The 20,922-nt window shown below is 41.3% G+C and overlaps 1 protein-coding gene across 2 annotated transcripts in view; it reads left to right on the top strand.

The window, feature by feature from the left end:
* The first annotated feature begins 9,578 nt into the window (after positions 1–9,578).
* SCRN1 (secernin 1) overlaps positions 9,579–20,922 on the top strand; it is a 38,802-nt gene continuing 27,458 nt past the window's right edge. For both annotated transcript variants that reach the window (XM_015619714.2, XM_015619713.3), the window contains exons 1-2: positions 9,579–9,628; positions 20,685–20,844. In XM_015619714.2, the coding sequence (XP_015475200.1) occupies positions 20,686–20,844 (159 nt within the window). In that variant the 5' untranslated portion in view covers positions 9,579–9,628; position 20,685. The remainder of the gene's footprint in view (positions 9,629–20,684; positions 20,845–20,922) is intronic.

The following is a 20,922-nucleotide window of genomic DNA, read 5'->3' as shown; positions in this document are numbered from 1 at the left end:
TGATATTTTTTTTTCTCACCACTTACAAAAAATCAAGCTTGCCTGACTTCAGCTTGCCCAAGGCTGGTTGCATGTTCTGTGCTGACTTGATTTCCCCTGCAATCCCCAGAGCACTGGGCACCTGGGGGCAGCTCATTGCACATGGGTTGTTTATCTTGTATTGAGAAAGCTGTCTTATCAAATAGTCTTTCTCTGTTGACTATGTGGGGAGCCTAGACAATTATTATAGCCTAGGCCAAGGGAGGATAATAGGATATGAAGCTGTTCTTTAATCCAGTCTTGCCTAGATGTGGGGACTGGCAGGTACACAACCAACCAAAGGGTGAATCCTCTGTGTGTGCGTGTGTGTGTGTGTTTGTGTGTGTGTGTGTGTGTGTGTGTGAGTGAGTGCATTGCTGGGAAGAACAGGACTGAAACTTTTATTTGGTCTGAGAGGGTTTTAGATCATTGTTTGCAGTGTTAGCATGTTCTCAAAATATGTGGCTGGGGAATGAAAGCATAAAAGCATGGAATTAAATTTGCCCTTGTTACTGACCTAATACATTAAAAGTTAAGATTAAATAATGGAGTGCCAATATGTGACTCCAGTGGGGGACAATTGTTTCTTTTGTATTAAATAGGAATTTATAGTCAGTGACTGCTATGACATGTATATAGACATAATCTTCTGCTTGGATTTTTAAAGCATTTCATAAAAATAACTTTCAGTGAATATATAGTTACTTGTTAATCCCAGCAGTGTTAAAGCTGCAAGACCAAGATGGCCTTATTTGGTGTTGTGTATAGTTTTATGCCAAATGAGAGTATGGTTTTTGTTGGTAATTTTCTTGAGAGCTGTGTTAAATTCTGAAATTGAACTGAAAAATATTTTTTTAAAAGTGCAGAATCAGCAGCAGATTTGAGAAGTTACTTCAATTTGATTATCATTTGCTCCCATTAAAAGTCCTCCTGTGAAGATGAAAGACTTTCTTAGGTAGAAATAGCACTGCCTGTTTTAACCTTGATTCCATTTGCTTGTTAATCCACAGAGCAAACTGCTGCAGTGCCAGCAGAAGCCAGCCAACAACCTGCAGGACGCCAGAGGCAGGCAGCTGCCTGTCCCCCAAAGTGGGGAGGAATGTTGGAACTTCAGTGGCACTCAGGGACATTTTGGCTGGCCTGTGTGTGAAGTGTGAGGTGTATTTCCCCTGAAGAAAGAAACTCTCACTGCATCTCTGTAAAACATGGCACTTGAAAAAGTGGAGAGGGTTCAAAATGGAGCACTTCTGCATCTTACAGACTTCTTCAAACATTTCTTGTTGGTTTGTGGTTATTTGGGAAAATATATAGTGATGTTTTTTAGAACTGCAGCCTGTCATTCACAGCCAGTATCTAACAATTACAGTGGGAGTTGCTGCCTTCTGTAGGTACAGAAACAGCCTTCAGAGCACATTTGATTTGAAAATTCTTGATATGCAATGCAATGACACAAGAAAGCTTTTGGCAAAGCTTCAAGAATGGTGCTTTAGTCTGAAACGTTTTTTAGTTTTCTTTTTTGAGATAAACTGACAAGGCAAACAGAAGGAATTGCTTTATTTGGTCTTGAATCTTTCCAGAAACTTACGTCATAGAATTACAGAATCATTTATGTTGGAAAGACCCTTAAGATCATCCAATCCAACTGTTAACCCAGCACATCCAAGTCCACCTCTCAATCATGTCCAAGTGCCACATCTATGTGTCTTTTGAATACCTGCAGGTGTTTCAGTGGTTCCTCCATCACATTCCTCGGCAACCTTTCCCAATGCTTGACAACTCTTCACATGAAGAAATTTTCCTAACAATGAAACCTCCTCTGGTACAACTTGAGGATGTTTCCTTTTGTCCTGTGCCTTGTTACTTGAGAGAAAAGTCCTTCCCTCACCTTGCTACAACCTCTTATCAGGCAGCTGTAGTGAGTGAAAATGTTTTCCCCCTTATCCTCCTTTTCTCTGGCCTAAACACTCCCAGCTCCCTCAGCTACTCCTCATCAGACTTGTGCTCCAAACCCCTGAGCAGCTTCATTCCCTTCTCTGGATGCACTCCAGCACTTCAGTGTCTTCTAGTGAGACAGACACAGGATTTGTGAACACAGGATTTGAGCTGCAGCCCCACCAGTGCCCAGTACAGGGCAATCACTGCCCTGGTCCTGCTGGCCACGCTATTGCTGACACAAGCCAGGCTGCCATTGGCCTATTTGGCCACCTGGGCTCACTGCTGGCTCGTGTTCAGCTGCTGTTGACCAGCACCCCCAGGTCCTTTTCTGCTTTCCAGGCACTCTGCCCCAGCCTGTAGCACTGCCTGCAGTAGATGTGACCCAGTAGCTGGGGGCTGAACCTTGTTTGTTTGGACTCAGCCCATCAATCCAGCCTGTCCAGATCCCTCTGTAGAGCACATCCTTGTGCTGCCAGGAACATCCCAAGTATAGAGTGTCTTTTGGTATTTTGGTGAGTATGATATATTACAGAGTCATAAAATTGTAGTGTTAAGTACATATTGAACAAATTGCTGCCATAATGTCTTCTTCATGATCTTGAATGAAAGTGATACATAGTTGGTTTCCTGAGTACTTTGGTATAAAAAATAAGTTGTACAGGTTGGCTCTTACATTACCTTTGTCATATGTGTTTCCCACATCCCATCATTTATGCTGTTAGATACAAGATATTCTATCCTTTGATCCAGAAATCCTAGTTTCAGGTGCAGGTGAGTACCAGCAGGATTGGGAAAGCTCACTGCTATGGGGCATTCTGGGAAAAGACACAAAGCTAGGGAAAATGTCAGAGAGAGTGGAATTATGCAGTGTGATGTGAGAAATGCAAAAGATTTTGTTTCCTAGATCCTCTGGCACCTGCTTATTTGGAAGAAAGAGCACTGGCAGCCACTGCAAGTAATAAGGCTAGTTCCTGATTTGACTTTGATTAGAAAACACTGCTTTGGACAGCTCCTATATGGAGCTGAAGACAAAATTTAAATTCACATTTCCAAGGTTTGTTAAAGAGATTTCAGAATAGGTATGTTGAGTTAACTTCTTGAAAATACATTGGCCTCATCACAGAGTTTTTGCAAAAACCCCCAAACACAGCCCAAAACACACTATCCCAAACCCCTTAATTTGTCTCCACTGCTGAATTGTTTTTGATAACAGGAAATAAATCAAAACTGCTTATATTTGTATAATCCTGGATAATTTTAGCTTCTCTTGAAAGTTAATCGTAATGCTTACATTCTGTGTCCTAGTTTTCTCCTGGTTCATAGGAAAAACAACTCTCTGACAAAATAAGGATCTTTCCTTATTGCTATATTGCTTCTGTTTTCATGCCTTTGCTTGATTATGTCAACAGTTTCACACAAGAAATATAATTGACAATCTCAGTGGGAGGCTGTATAGGGACAAGAACTTGGATAACCAAGTATCGCTTCCAGCCTGGAGGGGATTCAGATGGAGGCTCCTACTGCATCACATTTCTTCCTCCTGGGAATTTTTGTTCCAAAAAATGTTTGGTTCAGCTAGGGGTTGGACCTGGTCAGAGATCATGTGGTATTTCTGTTGAATGATGTAAAAAATGTAGGAGCTTGGTTTATCTGAGAAAGTTGCCATGACAGGAATAATTTGAAACATGGCATGAAACTTTTTGCAAATTTTCTGCAGGTCGTGTTCCTTGCAGGTTTGAGTTTGTCCAAAAGGATAACATTTTTTTTCTTTTTCTTTTTTTTTTCCCTTTATAACTGCTTTGCATCTCCATTAGGTAAACAAGGACAAACCCACTTTTAAAATATTAGGGTCTGACTGCAGAAATCCAGTGGAGCCAACTCTTCAGAGCTCCCCAAATCCCAGGTATATTTTCCTCTAAAAATATCTGAGGCTGATGCTAACTACCATTAAGAGCTGCTCTTCATTTTAGACATGATGCTTCTAATTTCTAGTTTGTGTCATGACCTGCATAAGGAGATTAAAATGATGCAGGATAATTGATTCCTCATCTGGGAGTCAGACTGGAAGCATTAAATCAATCCTGTCCTCTTTCATGTTATTGGTATTGAAATTTCTTTAAAGCAGTTATGTTTCCTCTCCTGCCATTTTCCCTGAATAGTGAGGTAGATAATACCTATTTCTTTTGTGTGCTTGGCCTGCTTGCTCTCTGGGAGTAAATAGCAGAGTTTAGCTCTGGTCACTCTAATCTGCTAGGATATATCTTTAGAGAATAGGTTTTCATTCCACAAATGCAATGCAAAATGGTTTTGGTGAACCTGTGTCCATGTCCATGTACCATCCAGTCTTTCTTGGCTGATAACCCACAGCAAATATAAGGAGGTTTAAAACCTCCTGGGTAATTTATTATTTACATTTCTCTGTTAAAATATGTCCATAAGGAATAACATGCAGTCAGTGTTAAACTTCCAACAGAGTGTGAGCTTTGTAATTTTGCCCATCTATTAACTACTATCTTCCAGTTGAACCTGGTGGATAAGGCCATTTAACTAAACATAATTTTTTACAACAGAGGTACTCAGCTGTGAACATTTTAGAAAACACATTTTTCCTATCCTTTTGGAAGTACAGGAGCCAAAAGCACTTTTTTTATTTTAGTTTAAAATATTTCTGTTATCAGTGATCTCTTCCCACCTTTCAGGTATCTACCCCTTCCTTGAATAAGGAAAATTGCTTTGTTTTTTGGATTCAGAAGTCCTTGAAGGCATATTACAAAACACCAAAACAAAACTTTACAAGTTTTAAGTCTCCTGAAAAACGGAATACTGAAAAATGCTGCAGCAAAACCATCTGTAGCCCAGGAAGGACATGCCACTGCTCACAGTCCCCAGTGAATGATGTGTATGGGAGGAGAGAAAAGGTTGCTGACACATGCATAACTTTTAGGAGTACTCAGCAGACCTGTTGCTGTGGTTACTAACCAGAACCTCCCCTGAATGAGTGCTGTTTGCACTGCACCAGATGGCTGCTAAATCACAGAGGGGAATTTGCTGTCCCTTGTGTTACTGTCCGATCTTTTCTCTAAGTGCTATGATTTAATTTACAGCAATTCACACATAGATTATTTAGTCATGACACACTAATATAAGATGTGAAACTGCTGCAGGTGTGCTGTCACTTTACTGAACTCTGGTATCACCTGCATAACGCAAAAAATGCATTTTGCCTTATGTATTGATGTTCACTTTGCAATTTGATGAAGGATGTTAAGCTGAGAAAAAAACTATGCCTGGATTTTAATATAATTCTAATAACATAGTTACTGTAGCACATTTATTGCAGAGGGAAGTGAGATGCCTTTTGCAGTTCATCTGCCTGCCACAAGCATTTCTGTACAGGCAGCATCAAAAACCATGAAGCACAGGTGAAGATTAAACAGGCTCATTGCATAAGAAACTAATGCAGTTGCCTCTGTATTTTCTGCTGCTTTGCTGTCATTACTGCCTTCCCCACTCAGGATGACAGTCCACCTGCCTGGACTATTTATTATTATGAGTCTTTAGCTATTGTCATGTGCTTTAGCTTCATTGTGGCATTCTAACACATTAAAAAAGACAGTAATAATAAATGTGTCTTGTGATACATTTTAGAGCCACAAACATAAATATCCTATCCCAAATTTCTGTGAATTATAAGGAAAATGTCAAAATTTATGAAAACAAAGCAAGAGACTGATGATTTTTTGATACAACATTACTCTAGAAGTAGGCAACCTTTTTGACTGGGCAATGGAGCAGCTTGGCTGTGTGGTTCAGTGCTGCTATGCCTAGCAGGCTTCTGGACACTGAGAGTAACTGCAGCATGCCTGGAGTCCTTGCAGCACTCTGGAGTAACTGCAGCATGCCTGGAGTCCTTGCAGCTGTCCCTGTCACACTGAGGAGTCGTGTTCTGTTGTGTCACTTGTGTAATGGGGATATGAATCACCTTCTGTGGTGCATGAGTAAGAGCTCAGCATCTAAGCCTGCCATTGTGCCTACAGTCACATTTTATGTACAGCTGCAGCCATTTCCATAGATTAATCTTCAATGGTATAATTGGATAAAGAGGCTGCAACCAGGATTTCTCCTATCTTTTCCATTTTGAACATTCACAGAGCTCAGAAAGTGACATCTTTATTTTACATCATAATCCAGCACCTGCCATCCCTTTTCTTTGTTATGGATGGAAGCTACCTTTAGTGTGGGAGAATTACTCTCAATTCTCTGGTCCAGTCTTCTGACTATATAAAAATACCCCAAAACACCCAAGTGCCATTGATACTTCTTGCTCTTTAGGTTCATTCTATGGCATCAGTTGAATTTACTGGCCTATGATGTAACTATCATCTAGGGTCTCATAGGTGTTTTCAATGTTATTTACTCTTCTGTATATGAGGAACTCTTTTCTTCCTGTAACTCGCTGTAAGAGCAATAATTTAAATTATGGGTATCAGATTTGATTGCCTTAGTAATCAAGTACATTTCTTCTGAATAACCCAAGTTCATCTGATGTTTGGTACTCCAAATCAGAGTTCCACCAGAAAGAAGGCAACAAAGATGGTGCCCTGAAATGATAAAACTGAATACCAACAAAAAAGGTTTTTTGGCTGTACTACTCTTCCACCAAAATCTATCATTTAAGCCTCTGTATTTTCTACCATCTACATTAAGTCAACTTCTCTCCTAAACACAGTTTATTGAGAAAACTAGTCCCATCTGTCCTATGCCTGCATGGCTGCTGTCTTGGACTTGCAGAGGAAAGTATTTTGGAAATGATGAAACAAAGACTAGTGCTGCAGTGTCTTGATCGTTTTGGGGTACTAGTTCTGCTGAACTAGTTTTGATCTCCAGTTAAGGAGGTGGTTAAAGAAAACCAAAAACCCACTGTAACTTTAGCTGTATGATGCAGTGTCTGCCTTTTGTTCTTTCCCTTTCACATATAAAACATGAAACAAAGATTCTTTGAAATTCTCTTTTCTTAAAAGGTGTCCTTCCTGCTCTTGATTTTGCATCCCATTGGAAATTAATCTTTTACAGGAGAAAAAAAAACCCACATTTATAAAATCCATACATTCCGCTGTTATATTTTTTAAGAGGAAATAATAAATAGGTAAGTATTCTGGCTTTGTCCTAACTATTACAATTTTGTATTTTCTGTTTACGCAGAAATCTCTATTCAAAGATTTTAAAGATGCAGCTTTGAGAAAATGCTCTCCCCATTTCTTGTGTGAGATAATTTAATTACTGTGAGGCTGCAAGATTTATCCAAAGCTGAGAAGCAAGCTTATGGCAGAACAACATATACCCCAGGCTCTCTTGATTCCCAGTACTGTGCTCTAACCACTCATCCTTGCTGTTTTACACAGTTCATGACAGCTTACACAGAAAGGAAGCATCAAGGATTTCTGTGTTGACAGCATGTAATCATTCTGTAGACAGTCTAATAATTCTTAGGTAGATTATACTCAGCCATAATCATCTCCAGTGTAATTAGAGAAGAGACTTAGTCATCTAAGTGAGCATAATATAGGTAATATAAGTGGTGTGTTATAGGATATAATCTAAACCCATTTCTAAATTGCACCTGCTCTTTTCATCGGCTGTCTTTCTGATTCTAAGAATCAAGCTGCCTGTGACGCAGTTCATCCTTGATGTAACTCCAGAGCAAGGAATTTGGGTTGTTATGTTCAACTAAACTTGTTACAATTAAATTGGTATCAAGTCCTCAGCTTTTCAGTGATTCAGATCACCTTTCAATTATATATCTTAAGCAGGAGATACAGAGTCTTTTCCTGTTGTAAAACACATTGAAATATAATTCTGATGACAGCAAAACTGCTAGCAGAAGAAAATAAAGGTCTTGCTTAAAATATAGAATGGAAACCCTTAGAGTATGAAGGGCTCCAATTTGCTAATGATCAGCCCTGCTTTCTCAGCAAAACCATTGAGCCTAAGTAGTCCCTACTCAGGCTACTTATATACCCCAGATAGGTGCAATGCCACAGTATTTCACATTTACTGAGACTGAGAACAGCAAACTATCTTCTGTCTTAGTTATATAATGAAGCTGCACCTTCTGGTCTGCATCCAAGTTTGACAGCAACAGTGTCCAAAGCTTATCTACAATTTCTGAACAGACACAGACCTGTGGTGCTGTTTGTGGTGATGAGATGCTGGTTTTGGTGCATAGAATTTCAGAATTTTTCCTCCTGTATTTTCTTTAAAAGTAGGGTCCCATATGCAGATTCTGTCTGGCTTTTTGATTTGTCTTTAGCTAGGTTACTAAACCAGATCTTCTGATCTAACAGGCAGTGCAATATTTAAGTGGTACTGCTGTACCAGCCTAACATACTTGCTTCACCCTAACATACTTGCTTCTTTCTGCTCTCATGGTGAAATAATCTAGTTCGTAATGCTCTTTACTATCTCTACTGGCTCGTCCTTGCCTCTCTGACTCCTCCCTTGCTTCCTTTTAACCTTCCTATCTTCCCATCAGACATACTTGGCAGTCCCTTCTGCACATTAAATGTCTGGTTTAAGGCAGGAAGTGGTGGAATGTGCAGCAAGGTTCCTCTTCTCCTTGAAGACAGAGATAGAAACATAAAGGTGCTGCCTTATACCAGCACCATGTAACCATATGTGTTAGACCATATTTAGCAGTTTAACCATTTATGCAGGGACCTGCATGATTATACTTAACAGTTAAACTATTCCCACCTCTCCATGAGAGCACAGGTTATGTGCTGAGGATGGAGCACAGAGGACAGCCCCATTTGGGCAGGTTTGGCAAACAGAGCAGGCCATCTGCTCCACGTACCATGGCTGAGGGATGCTGGGCTGTGAATGGGGCCTCAGAGGGACAGTGGTACCTGATGGTGCTGGTGCTACTGCAGCCAAAGAGCCGAGAGGTCCCTGGAGGCTCAGCTGCTGGAGGGGCAGGACCCCACTGTGACACTTCACATGCAGCAGCAGGGAATTCCTCAGTCATAAACCACAGAATCACAGAATAAGGTCATTGAGCCCAACATTTGACTGATCACCTCCTTGTCAACTAGACCACGGCACTAAATGCCAGCCCAGCTGTTTCTTGAACACTTGCGAGGATGGTGGCTTCACCACCTCCCTGGGCAGCCCATTCCAATCCTTAACAACCCTTTCTTTGAGGAGACTTCTGATGAAGTCATCTCCTCAGCTTTGCAAAGTTTGGAGAACTACTTACACAGTTTGGTTTGACTGGTTAATGAGGTAGCAGCTATATTTTAACACACTCGTTTCGCTTCCTAGACTCGTCCTCTGTGTGAGACAGAAGAACACAAGTTAGCCGTAAGACTAAAAGTTAATAAAGAAGTCCCTTCTCTTCCAACTCTTGGTCCTCGAGACGGGCCGAGGGATAGCACGCCGAGCGCCGACGGCTCTCCGCAGCATCCCTGAGCGGCTCAGCTGGGAAGGGACCACAGTGCTCCCTGCTCCCGGGACACCCCAAAGCACGTGGCTCCGGCCGAGCATCCCCGGGTCCGTGCCCGCCCGCTCGGGGCCGCGCCCTCCTCGGGCCGGGAGCGTGCGGCGGCTGCGCGCGCAGGGGGCGGGGCCGGGGCGCCGCGGGGCCGAGCGGAGCGGGCGGAGCGGGAGCGGCGCTCAGGTACGGCAGCGGAGCCGGCAGCGCCGCGGGGAAGGGCAGGGCAGGGCAGGGCAGGGCAGGGCAGGGCAGGGCAGGGCAGGGCAGCGCAGCGCAGCGCAGCTCCCCGTCATCCCCATCATCCCCATCAGATCCCCGCCAGCTTCCCGTCCCTTTCCTGTCCCCTTCCTCCTCGGAGCGGCGCGGCCGGGTTGGGGTGTTACTTCTCGGCGCCGGAGAAAGTGTCGGGGTCTGCGGGCAGCGACCTTCCCAGCGAGGCTCACCCCGCCAGCGCCGGGCGGCGGGGGACAGGGAGGGAAGCAAGGAGCGGGGGAGGCAAGGAGGGATGTAGGGAGGCAGGGAGGGATGTAGGGAGGCAGGGAGGGATGTAGGGAGGCTGGGAGGGATGTAGGGAGGCACGAAGGAGGCAGCCGTGGGGGATGGCGCGGGAGGGGAGCAGCGGGGATGTGGCGGCAGGATGGCGCAGAGCCGCTTTCCCGGAGCCGGGGCGGGCGATGTCCCCCGGCGGCTCCGCGCACGGCGGGAGGCTCCGCGCTGCCGGGCGGGGTCTGCGGGCCTCCCGTAGCGGGGCTGCGCCGCCGCCTCCCCCGGCCCCGCGGTGCGGGAGGGGTCCGGGGTGGGGGAGGACTCAGTGCTGCGAGCTGGCATCAGCAGATGCTGTCCTCGGCTGTCCTTTGCCTTCCCGTTTGAAGCAAGGCTCTCCGGCCTCTCGTCTTCGCTGGCTGCACTCTCTAGTCGCTGCTGTTTTCCTTTCTGCTCTTGAAGGACTCGGCGAGGGTTGTTTTCCCCCCATTTTTCTTATTTTTTTTTTTTTTTTGAAGGTACCTTTTCGTATGGTCACCTTGAAACCTAGATGCTTCCGTGTGCTTTTCTAAGCATACTGTTACACTCGGGTAGCTGTGTGCTGGTTTCAGTCACTGATGAGCAGATATACCTTCCTGCAGGTGCCTACAAAACTGACAAAACTGACACCTCTATTTGTGCTACTTTAATAATGCTACGATTAGCTATGATTGATCTGCCCTAAAAAGAAAATACTCCAGTACTGACAAATAAAAGGGAAATAAATCATATTAAACCAGATTCTCAAGCAGAAGACAGCTTAGGGCCTTGATCCTATGAATGCACGTTTGTTAGTCTATCCCTATGAAAAAATGTCACAGAACTGAGAAAGGCCATCCGTACTTGTAAGATATGAAACTTTAATAAACCCAGAGAAATGATTGTGCTGCAGTAAACTTGGAAAATTTTGTGATGCAAACTACGTGTCTGTGCTAACTAGTTTAAAAGATAATAAGTACATCAACTTGTGAGAAGTGGAGTGACTGGCTCATTTGGTTATAGGCTCCTACAGTTTCAACTATTGCTATAAAAGCTGTTTTAGAATTAGTGATTTAAGGCACCTCCAAACATGCTGTTTTGTTCATAATATGCACTCTAAATTGTCCAGCCAGGCAAAACAAAATCTTGAAAACCCTTCAATCATATTCTGCTTGGGAAGTAGATCTCTGTGAACACAGGACTTTATGCTTTTTGAGGTGAACCAACACTGAAATTAACTTGAACTATTTATAATGCTGTGGACTTTTGCAAGTAGCTTATGCCCCGGAGCTTACATAAACAGTCTAAAAAGGCAGGTGTTGTATTGAGGCAAATGTGGTAGATGAAAACACATATTGGTATCAGTCAGTTTTGTCCTCCCCAGAAAAGTATTTTTGATGCTTAGAGATTGAGATTTTTAAAGGTCTCGTCCAATTTTGAAAGACATTTGTAACTTTTTGTTGTTTTTTTTGGGTTTTTTTGGTTTTTTTTTTCTGGTAAAGTGCAGCATGATTTAAGCTCCATTTATTTACTTGTGCCAAGGTTGGTATCTTTGGTAAAGGGTGCTGAATTTGGGTCTCCACCCTCTCCTTCAGAAGTCATCAACTGTGGATGCTTTACACAGCTTGAATGTTGGAAAGTTTGCTACGTGTTCAAAGCTTCTAGTATAGAGCTTCTTTATTATGAAGTTGAAGAGTTGTGAAGATGGATGTTGTCTCCAATAGCATACTTTGCTGTAAATTCAGCAGATTGAGAAACAGAATTGTTTCAGATTTCTGTTGTCTTTCCCAGACCTGTCTCTCTGTGAAGTCCCCAAAAGCCTGGTTTCTGACAATGTGCTGCATTGCATCCTAACATTTTCAAACTCTTATGGGTAGTGTCGCGACGCTTTATTTTTTTAGAGTATATTTAAAAGCAAAGGGAGACTTCCACCTAGCTACTCGGATGCTTTTTGTTTTGCGCCTTGTTAACATAACAGTGTTGCTAATTTGAAATGACGAGCAGTCAGTGTGCATCAGCCAGCCGTGGGAGGAGGTGGACAGTCTCCCTTGGGCAGGGACCAAGACCCGACTGAAGCGCAAAACGCGATTGTGCTGCCTCTTTACAAAAAGCAAAAGCTGCGTGCCCACGAGTTATGCAGCAGAGTTAGCAAGTTCTCATTATAAACTTGGGTGTTGTAAAATGCTGTAGATGCCAGCAGCCCCTAACAAGGGTCTCTGCCCCAGTGACAGAAGCAAGAAAGCAGGTGCTTCTCTACAAAATGGAGAGTGTTACAAATATGACCTTAAACTGCGGGCTGGGATACGAGCCACAAAAGGGATAGAGTTCTGTGACTGCTTGGAGACTTAATTAAGAGCACTGACACCCACTCTGTGAAAAGTCTGTATAAATAATGAATTTTCCCTGTATGTGCAGCCTGTGATGGAAATGAGTCTGAAATCTGTTGTCTTCTGAATGACTGACCCTGATTTGTTTTTAAATAGAACTATGTTTTCATTAACATAATTCAGATTACATGGGGCAAAAAATAAGATCCTGTCTTATTTTGAAAGATGCCTGCTTTGAAAGCAAAGACATACTTTGGACAAGGATGTGTTACAGAATTAAAATAGAACTGGTTGGTCAAGGGATTATGAACTTTTGTAACAGCTGAAATCTTACCATTTGTTAGGACTTAAAGTGCTGAAGAGTTTTAGAATGTGCATTTGATGGCCACTACCTGATTTTTTATTTTTTTTCACAGTCTAAAGCAATCTGGCAGCTGTTGCCAGGAATATTCCAAATTTTCCCACATACAGCAAGAGAAATATTTTCAATTCCTTCCAGGCCTATTATGCATTTGTTCAGTTAAATGACTGAGGGAGCATACAGCTTAATAAAGCTTTGAAGTGCAACTTGATTTTATGCCTGTGTAGGGAATTGCTATTTCTCATAATTCAAAAATAAAAGTGAATTTACTGGAGAAAAAGGCCGTCCCAAATCCCTGACTCAAAGTTTGAGGTGTTGCCCATTTTGAGTAAATTCTTGAGAAATTTTCAGCTTTTAGTTAATGTAAAAGAAAATAAATAAAAAAAACATGTTGAGCATGGTTTGCTAAATTTCAGCTGCTGATTAAACTCCTCTTGGATATCTTGTCAGGCACAGCTTGGAGGGACAGAAACAATCACAGTTGGGTATCCCACCTTCAAGCAGTAAATTGGCATCATCATCCATTGGTAGTTAGGAAAGAGTCAAACAATTTGACTTAGGTCTGGTAATGAAATGTCCAAACCATAGGGACACAGGGATCTGGCATGGTTTTGTGCTTTATATTCAGGAACAGTCTCTGCTTTCTAAGTTCTTAATACATGCAACCTTCCTCTCTCCTGAAAAGTCATGCATTAAAACTGTCCAAATTGTCAATAAAAAAAAAATAACCTTTTAGTGTTTCCTTAGACGGGAACAGTATTATTATTGTGCCTCTCAGTTTGCTGTCTTTGTTCTGTGCCTGCAGCTGAATGAATTTTGCTTTTCATTTCTGTTTTTGGAAGCACTGCTTTTCTGCAGGGTGCAGAGATCACATGTCTCTATGTGCATAAGATGCTGGGCTTGATTTGTAAATGGAAATACAAGCTTGTCTCAGGCACAAGAAATATCTTAATTTGAAAGTTAAAACAAAGGTTGAAAACCAAAAATTAAGCCCTGAACAAAGTTTTCACAAATGTAGCTGACCTTTCTTTTGCCACCCAATTAAAAATATGGAGGAGTTGAGGATAAATGATGCATGGCCCATTCCATAAATTCTTCCTTTCTTAATGAGACAGCGTTGATCCAAATCTGAGGACTCTTGTTCATGTGCTGCCTCTCTGTTTTTTACTGTAAACGTTTCTTGCAGATAAGATCACCTACTCTTTCTGGTTGCAATGAAAACAGGTTTATCGAAATCTTTAAATGTTACTGAAATAGTTCAGCAGTATTAGCACAGCTGGGTTTCTATTTTATGAGATCACAAAATACAGTGAGGAATAATCATGCTTTAATACACCAAAGCACATTATATGTCTTCATAAAAGGTTTAATGTGCTCTCTGGACCTTAAAAGCAGCTCAAATCTCTTTTGTAAGATAAATATTAAAGAAAATGCTGTCATCACCAGAATGTAGTCTGAACTTAGCAGCAAGGAGTTTAGCAGCCTCTGTATTTCTGCTACCTAAAGCGCCTGTCAAAGACCAGCTTGAATTTGAAGAAACCAAAGAAGTGAGGGTGGAAAGATCAGGCTATACAGTCAATAAAATTCATGTTCTGACCAAACTGCTGTGGAGGTCTGATACAAAACTCTAGCGGTAACACTGCCACACTTTTTTTTGTGGACACCTGTGCTGTCTTGAAAGTATTATGTTGATTATTACCAGCATTAATAATGGGTAATCTGGTACAATCACAGGTGTGCTTGAAAAATTGGGTCTTAGGAGAGTCTTCATTCTGTACAGCACTTTGATCATGTCTGAGCTTCAGGGAGCTTGACAGTTATACCAACAAAGCTCTTGGAGACAAACACAGAAAATGTTTGAAAGATGAGTCTGTGTGATGTATCTATGCAACCCCACTAAGGTGAATGAAAGCAAGGTGTGCTGTTCCTTGCTCCATCCCTGCTTGCTGGCACAGCCATGCTGAGTAATGAACACAGCAGTTGTGCTCCTGGGTGAAGGTTTGGCTTGATCAAGATGAGGTTTTGCCAGCTTCTGAGTCAGATCAATACAAGGCAAATTTTACAGCTGAATGCTACTCATCACAGCACGAGGTGAATGCTCTTCTGGTGTCAGTGCTGACTGCCTGGTCTCACTGAAGCTTAATAGCCTTAATATCTGCTTGAGCATTGCTTCAGTTTCTTGCAAAGAGGGTCTGTATTCGTCATGGCTGACTTCTCATGTAGCACCTTTTACTTTATACATGATAATGACTAGATACTATTAAATTTTTGAGCAAGAGACTATGTTGTGTAGAAAACAGCTTCTGCATAGTGTGTCTAGAACTGTTTGTAGATGTCCATCACTTAAAATGTCTTAAATAGTGTGTTGCTGGGAAAGGACTTGCTCTGCGCAGGAATAGCTCCTTCAGAACTTTTTCATCTGGTATAAATCTTAATTGAGATTAACAATAACTACTAATTAACATTTCAGGAATTTGTATTAAACCCAAAGGCATGTGATGTTAATGGTGTCTCTAGCTTTTTCTGAGAAAAAGTTGCAGGGCATTAAGTGAGCAGCAGTTAAAAGATGTGTGAAGAGCAAATATTGGTCTAGTTCAATAAACATGAGTTAAATTTCAAGACAGACCCTTACTTTCACCCTTTTTTTCCTCACACCTTTTTATCACCCACTGCTTCCTAGGGAGTGCTGCACTTTCATTATAAACCTATTTTTTATTTTTTTTTTTTAAATTAACAGAAAAGACAGAGAAAAGAGCAAATCCAGTTGAACTGTTATAACTTCTGGAATTACTTGAACAATAACTTGCTGTAAGAGCTTCAAGATTATAATAGTTCATAAAACTGAATGTTTATTTTTGGTAATTTTTTTTCTTAATAAGACAGCAACTGAAAGCCGCTGTTGGTGAGCCAGTTTTCACATAATTTGTAGTTTTGTAAAACTAGTAATTACTTTGTGCTTAATCTCTTCTGGTTATTTTGGCAAATGGAAAATTAGTTGACTTTACAAGTCAACATCTATTTGATGTGGGATGATAAAGTTATTTTTCTGAGAAGTAATTTTATTGTAGCAGTAAGATTCTTTAGCTTTATAAAAGATTATTGCAGTACCAAATTACAGCTTTCAGAGAAGTACACAGTGTTATTCTGGAAAAATAACAGAATAAAACCCCAAGGAATCTAGAATGAGTTACTATGAAAATCTTTTCTTTAATTTGGACTCTATCATGCTAAGCTGGGAGTGCTTTGTTGTGGATGCATAGCTTTCTCAGTTTTCTTGGGCTGGGGGAAGGAAGTCTCTAAAGCACACTGAATTATTTATGCCTGTCTCTGTTTTCTTAAGAGCGAGGTTCAGCCTCTGACACTCATGTTCATGAGGTGGAGGATGGGATACTGCAATCTCTATTCCATGTGTTAATCTCTCTTCCAGCATTATTTGTCTGCTCATTTTTTGTAAGTGAAGAATGACATCTAAATGAAGTTTCCATTAGATTGTCCCAATCTGCATGTACAGATTTAGTAGTAATTTTATTCTGTGTTGAGCACTTTAAATTTCTGATTGTGGATAGGTATTTACTCTAATAGTGCAAGTTGTTCTAATTGGAATTTGTGAGCTTTTTTAATATGTGTAAGATCCTCATGCTGTGAAATGAAAAATACTCCAGAGTAAAATGTTTCAGGTTTTGGTATTTTCAGCCTGGAAGTTTTATGGTGTTTTCTGTTTATCAAGATTTATGGGTTAGTTTTCTTGAGGTGGTGCTAGGCAATAACACACCCATGTGTTCACCCTATTTCAGGAGCACAGTGATGTTCAGACACGTTTAGAAAGCCCTGATAATTGTTGTACCTGTTGTTTGTGATATTTGGAGCCAGACATTTGGCTTCTCTGGAGAAGAGCAACGAAGCTGTGAAGAGTGAGTCCTGCGAGGAGCAGCTGAGGGAGCTGTGGCTGTTCAGCCTGGAGAAGAGGAGGCTCAGGGGAGACCTCACTGCTCCCTACAGCTGGCTGAGAGGAGGAGGCTGTAGCTGGGTGGAGATCAGCCTGTTCTCCAGGCAACTGGTGACAGGAGAAGAGGACATGGCCTCAAGCTGTGCCAGGGGAGGCTCAGGTTGGATCTCAGGAGGAATTTCTTCACTGAAAGGTTGGTTAAGTGTTGGAACAGGCTGCCCAAGGAGGCTATGGAGTCACCATCCCTGGAGGTGTTTGAGAAACCCCTGGATATGGCACTCAGTGATGTGATTTAGTTGATGTGATAGTGTTTGCTCAAAGGCTGAACTCGATGGTCATGGAGGTATTTTCCAACTGTTTTGATTCTATAAAAGAATCAACCCAATGGTTGTTACTCCTTTCTCTCTGCATTAAAATACTTATGAACTCAGTGCTGTCTGTTTTACCACTGACAGTAGTGGTGATATATTCATACAATTAATTTGGCTTGTCAGGTGTTAAATGGGACTTATCACAATGAGAAAAGATCTTAATAAAGGAACTTGTTAAGTAAGTCTTCTTTATAGTGTCAGAACACAGGAGACTGGAAAAAAAATATGACCAGGTGGAATATGGCATCCCTGCTGCAGCATGTTTTTGTCAAATAAAAAGATAGCAAGCAGAGTATATTAGCTTGTGGCTGCTGTTCAGAACTCTTTTTACAACCTTTGTGCCTGCAGTGATTTGAGGTCAACCAAGCATGATGCCTGTTAACTCCCTGCAAGTGCAGCAGTTATTATACAGTGGCATAGCATAATGTACAGCTCTTTGTCTATTTCCAGGGCTTCCATATGCAGAGTGATATTGGATATAGCCCATAATGATCTGTACAGTCCCCATTTCTCTGAACTTGCAGTGGCCCATTTATGAGTGTAATGGTTTGTAATCGAGACATATGGTGTAGCTTTACCTCTGTCTGCACCAGAATGTGGGTCTGAGGTATGGTCTGCCGAGAAAATCAGGCCAGCATGTTTAACATGCTCTATGGTAAAGAACTGTGTGAACGGGCAGCAAGCTGTTCTTTGAGATCTATTTGCAGTCATTCCCTGTGTTTTCTAAGGTTTTCAGGATTGCCTTTCACTAGAGGAGCAAACTCTGTGAAAAAAAAGTGTAGGAATTATAACAGCAGGTGGTTTTATAAGTCAGGCTGATTTATCAGAGGTACCATGAAGGACTGTTCTTTTCCTCCTGTGAGTGAAAGGTGTTTTGGTATTGAGCTGTGTAAGATGGGAGAGGTGGCAAATATGTGAAAAAATGAGCATGAGGACAACCTGAAGCTGAAATGTCCTGCTTAGATAGGTGGCTGTTCAGCTGTTTTAGCTACCTGATGGAGGAAGATAAAGTAACCTGGAGTTCTGAACAAATAGAGGTTGTGGGTATATCTGAGAAATGGCTATCCTTGTCATATTCAAAATGAACCAAATGAGGTTCAGGGAAAAAGTGCTACCTAGCAAACTGAGTAGTTTCACAATGAAGTAGACTGCTAGATGGCTTCCTTTTCTAAAATGTAATCTGAGGTCCTAGTGCAAACTCCTCCATTGACAGTGATGTTTTCAGGATAAGGTTAACACAATTGACACAGTGTTTGACTGTTACATGCTTGCCTGTATGAGATGCACTGTGTTGAAATAACCTCTAGTTACTGGGTAGCTTGCTCATACTTATGAAATACACTGTGTGTCGAAGGGAGCTCTAGTTATAGAGGAGCTTACTCATACTTTCGTGCTTAAAAAGCATTACCAAAATGGCAATTTGCTTTAGGTTCAGTAACTGTTGGTATATTTAAGGGGGGAAAAAATAAATCTCACACATACAGTTGAGACTATTTCAGGGTGATTTCAGAATTCTGAAGAGCATTAGATACCTACATGCTTTTAATTCTTTTCCTTATCTACTCAGACTGTAAGTCTGTAAATGTCTGCCTTGCATACCTTTATATTTGTTCACTAACAGAGTGCTGAAACATTTCCCATCTTTTTAAGCCTATCTGCCAATATGTTTAGGTATTAATTTAATAAAAATTGATATTGTATGTAATTTTAACCTTTCTTGCTAGGCTCTTGGATACTTAATGTTTTCCAGCTGTGTCATGAATTTCAAATAAATCTGCTTGGTGCTTAGAATAAAGGAAATACTTTTTTTGGATAGCGAGATCCTCAGAAAGTCTGCAAGTTATTCAAGATTTTGGCTCATCTGGCAATGTATCAGAAGACAAATTTGGCACACTAAAAGATGAGTTACCTGAAGGCAGATTGGAGCTCTTGGAGTGCTGGAAAGCAGTTCCATTGACATCACCCACACAGTAATACACAGGCTTAATAGAGTAATAATTCATAGCAAAGTACTGAATGGTTTCATTAGCAAAGAAGGCTGGGCAATCCTCTACCTACACACTGTGGTTCAGTTAAACCACAAATCCTCTGATGGCTCACAGGCGATGAGCAGCAGCTGAAGTGGGGCTTTTTATCGTGTCTGTGTGCAAGACACTCATGCAGGACCAGCAGTGTCCCAGATTTAGAGGCACAAGAGGCAGGTCTGCAGCCCAGTGTCCTCTGACAGATGTGTTTTATCAGCTGAAGTAATTCCAGCTCAGAGTAGCTTGTCCTTTCTCACTGGTCAAAACTCTGCTTATGAAAAAGGATTTATTTCTTTCCTAATGCATTTTCAGCTCAAGTGGATGCATCTAATTTTACCTAAATGGAAAGACTGTGTGAGTTCCCTGGACAATTCATTGCCTCACATTGTGTTGGTAGAGGGCACTTCTAACCTGGATCTACTTGACCTTTTTTTTGCAAGGTTGAACATCTGTGTGACCTGTTCATAGTCCATAGGCAAACAATTACCATTTTATGGATTACAGTCCTTATACAAAAGGAATTCTTCCTGTTTTGTTGTCTGCTATTCTGTGAGAAGTATGTACTCAAATGGCACTGCTCAAAAAAGAAAAAAGAGCCAAATTTGAATGGTTTGAATCATGTGGAAGCTAATGATAAAAAAGCAGCGTTGCCCACTCCCCTGTGCTCAGCACTGTCTTGCAGATGGATCTGGGGGGGAGCTCATGTGCTGGTTGTTTCTAAGGAGTGCAGATGTGTGCAAGTATTTTTACTTCTTCAGGATACTGTGGAAGACAAAGAGGAACATGTTTGTTTATTTGGGGGCTGAGTTTCTATTGCTGTGAACTATGAAGATATCTCAGACATCTGCATTGAATACTTTTTTAACAAGTGATAGACACCCCACATTTTCCTTTTGTAGGCATAAGTCCCAGGAGTTTTCCTGAATGATGGAAAGAAATGTCAGATATGGCAATGTACGCAAGACCAGCTACAGTAGTGTGATAGTCCTGAAACAGTTTGCATTTTTTTAAATATATTTTCCTTGCAAACACTTAAAATTATCCTATAAACATTTCACATTGGCCTACATAAACAAATAAACAGCAATCAATTAACTTCAGGTAAGAGTAGCAATGCAGACAAACCACAGAGAAAATAAATTGCAATTAGTGCTTCAGTCACTCCCATCTGAGTAGATAAATTGACTGACAGTTTTTGATGTAATTGTGCTGTTGTTCTGTTTCCAGACATACTATTGTCCTCTCAGGAATCCCTCAAACATGTTTTCATCTTTCCTTCTTAAAAATATTGAAGTGCAGGCGAGCAGAGAGAGTAAATTATTTAAAGTGATTCTGTGGCTCTGCACTTGTCTGAGTCAGCAGAATACATCTAGGTCATACATTCCAGGGCAGCTCCACTGCAGAGTATCTTCTTTTACTTGGGACTAAGACTCATCAAGGCACAGTTCTCTTGCCTTTTTTTCCTATCTATGCCTTCACAAAGCTTGGGTGAAAAATGATGAAGATGATTATATTTTTAAAATTTAATTCAGATAATCTTCCTTTGAGCTGACCTGTTCTTCCCTTATCATTGGCCAATCAATTGGCAGAGGGATTTCATTCCTTCTTAGCTACAGTTCGTACCAGTAGACTGAATGATTCTCTAAGGTATGCAGTTATGAATAAAACACCCACGAATTTTGTTTGTTTATGCTTTCTTTCTTTTCTAGGATGGCTGCAGCTCCTCCAAGTTACTGTTTTGTAGCCTTCCCCCCGTGTTCTAAAGATGGGCTGGTGGTATTTGGAAAGAACTCTGCACGGCCTAGGGATGAGGTACAGGAGGTGGTCTACTTTGCTGCTGCAGAGCATGAACCAGGAAGCAAAGTTGAGGTAAGGGTGATTGTTGCATTCAAACTGTAAGAAATCACTGTTATTGGAAGAAGTGAATACTGTCTTGTTTTCTTATCA

Source organism: Parus major, chromosome 2 (assembly GCF_001522545.3).
Source record: "Parus major isolate Abel chromosome 2, Parus_major1.1, whole genome shotgun sequence".
Lineage (NCBI taxonomy): Eukaryota > Metazoa > Chordata > Aves > Passeriformes > Paridae > Parus > Parus major.
This window is presented reverse-complemented; position numbering and strand designations above follow the sequence as displayed.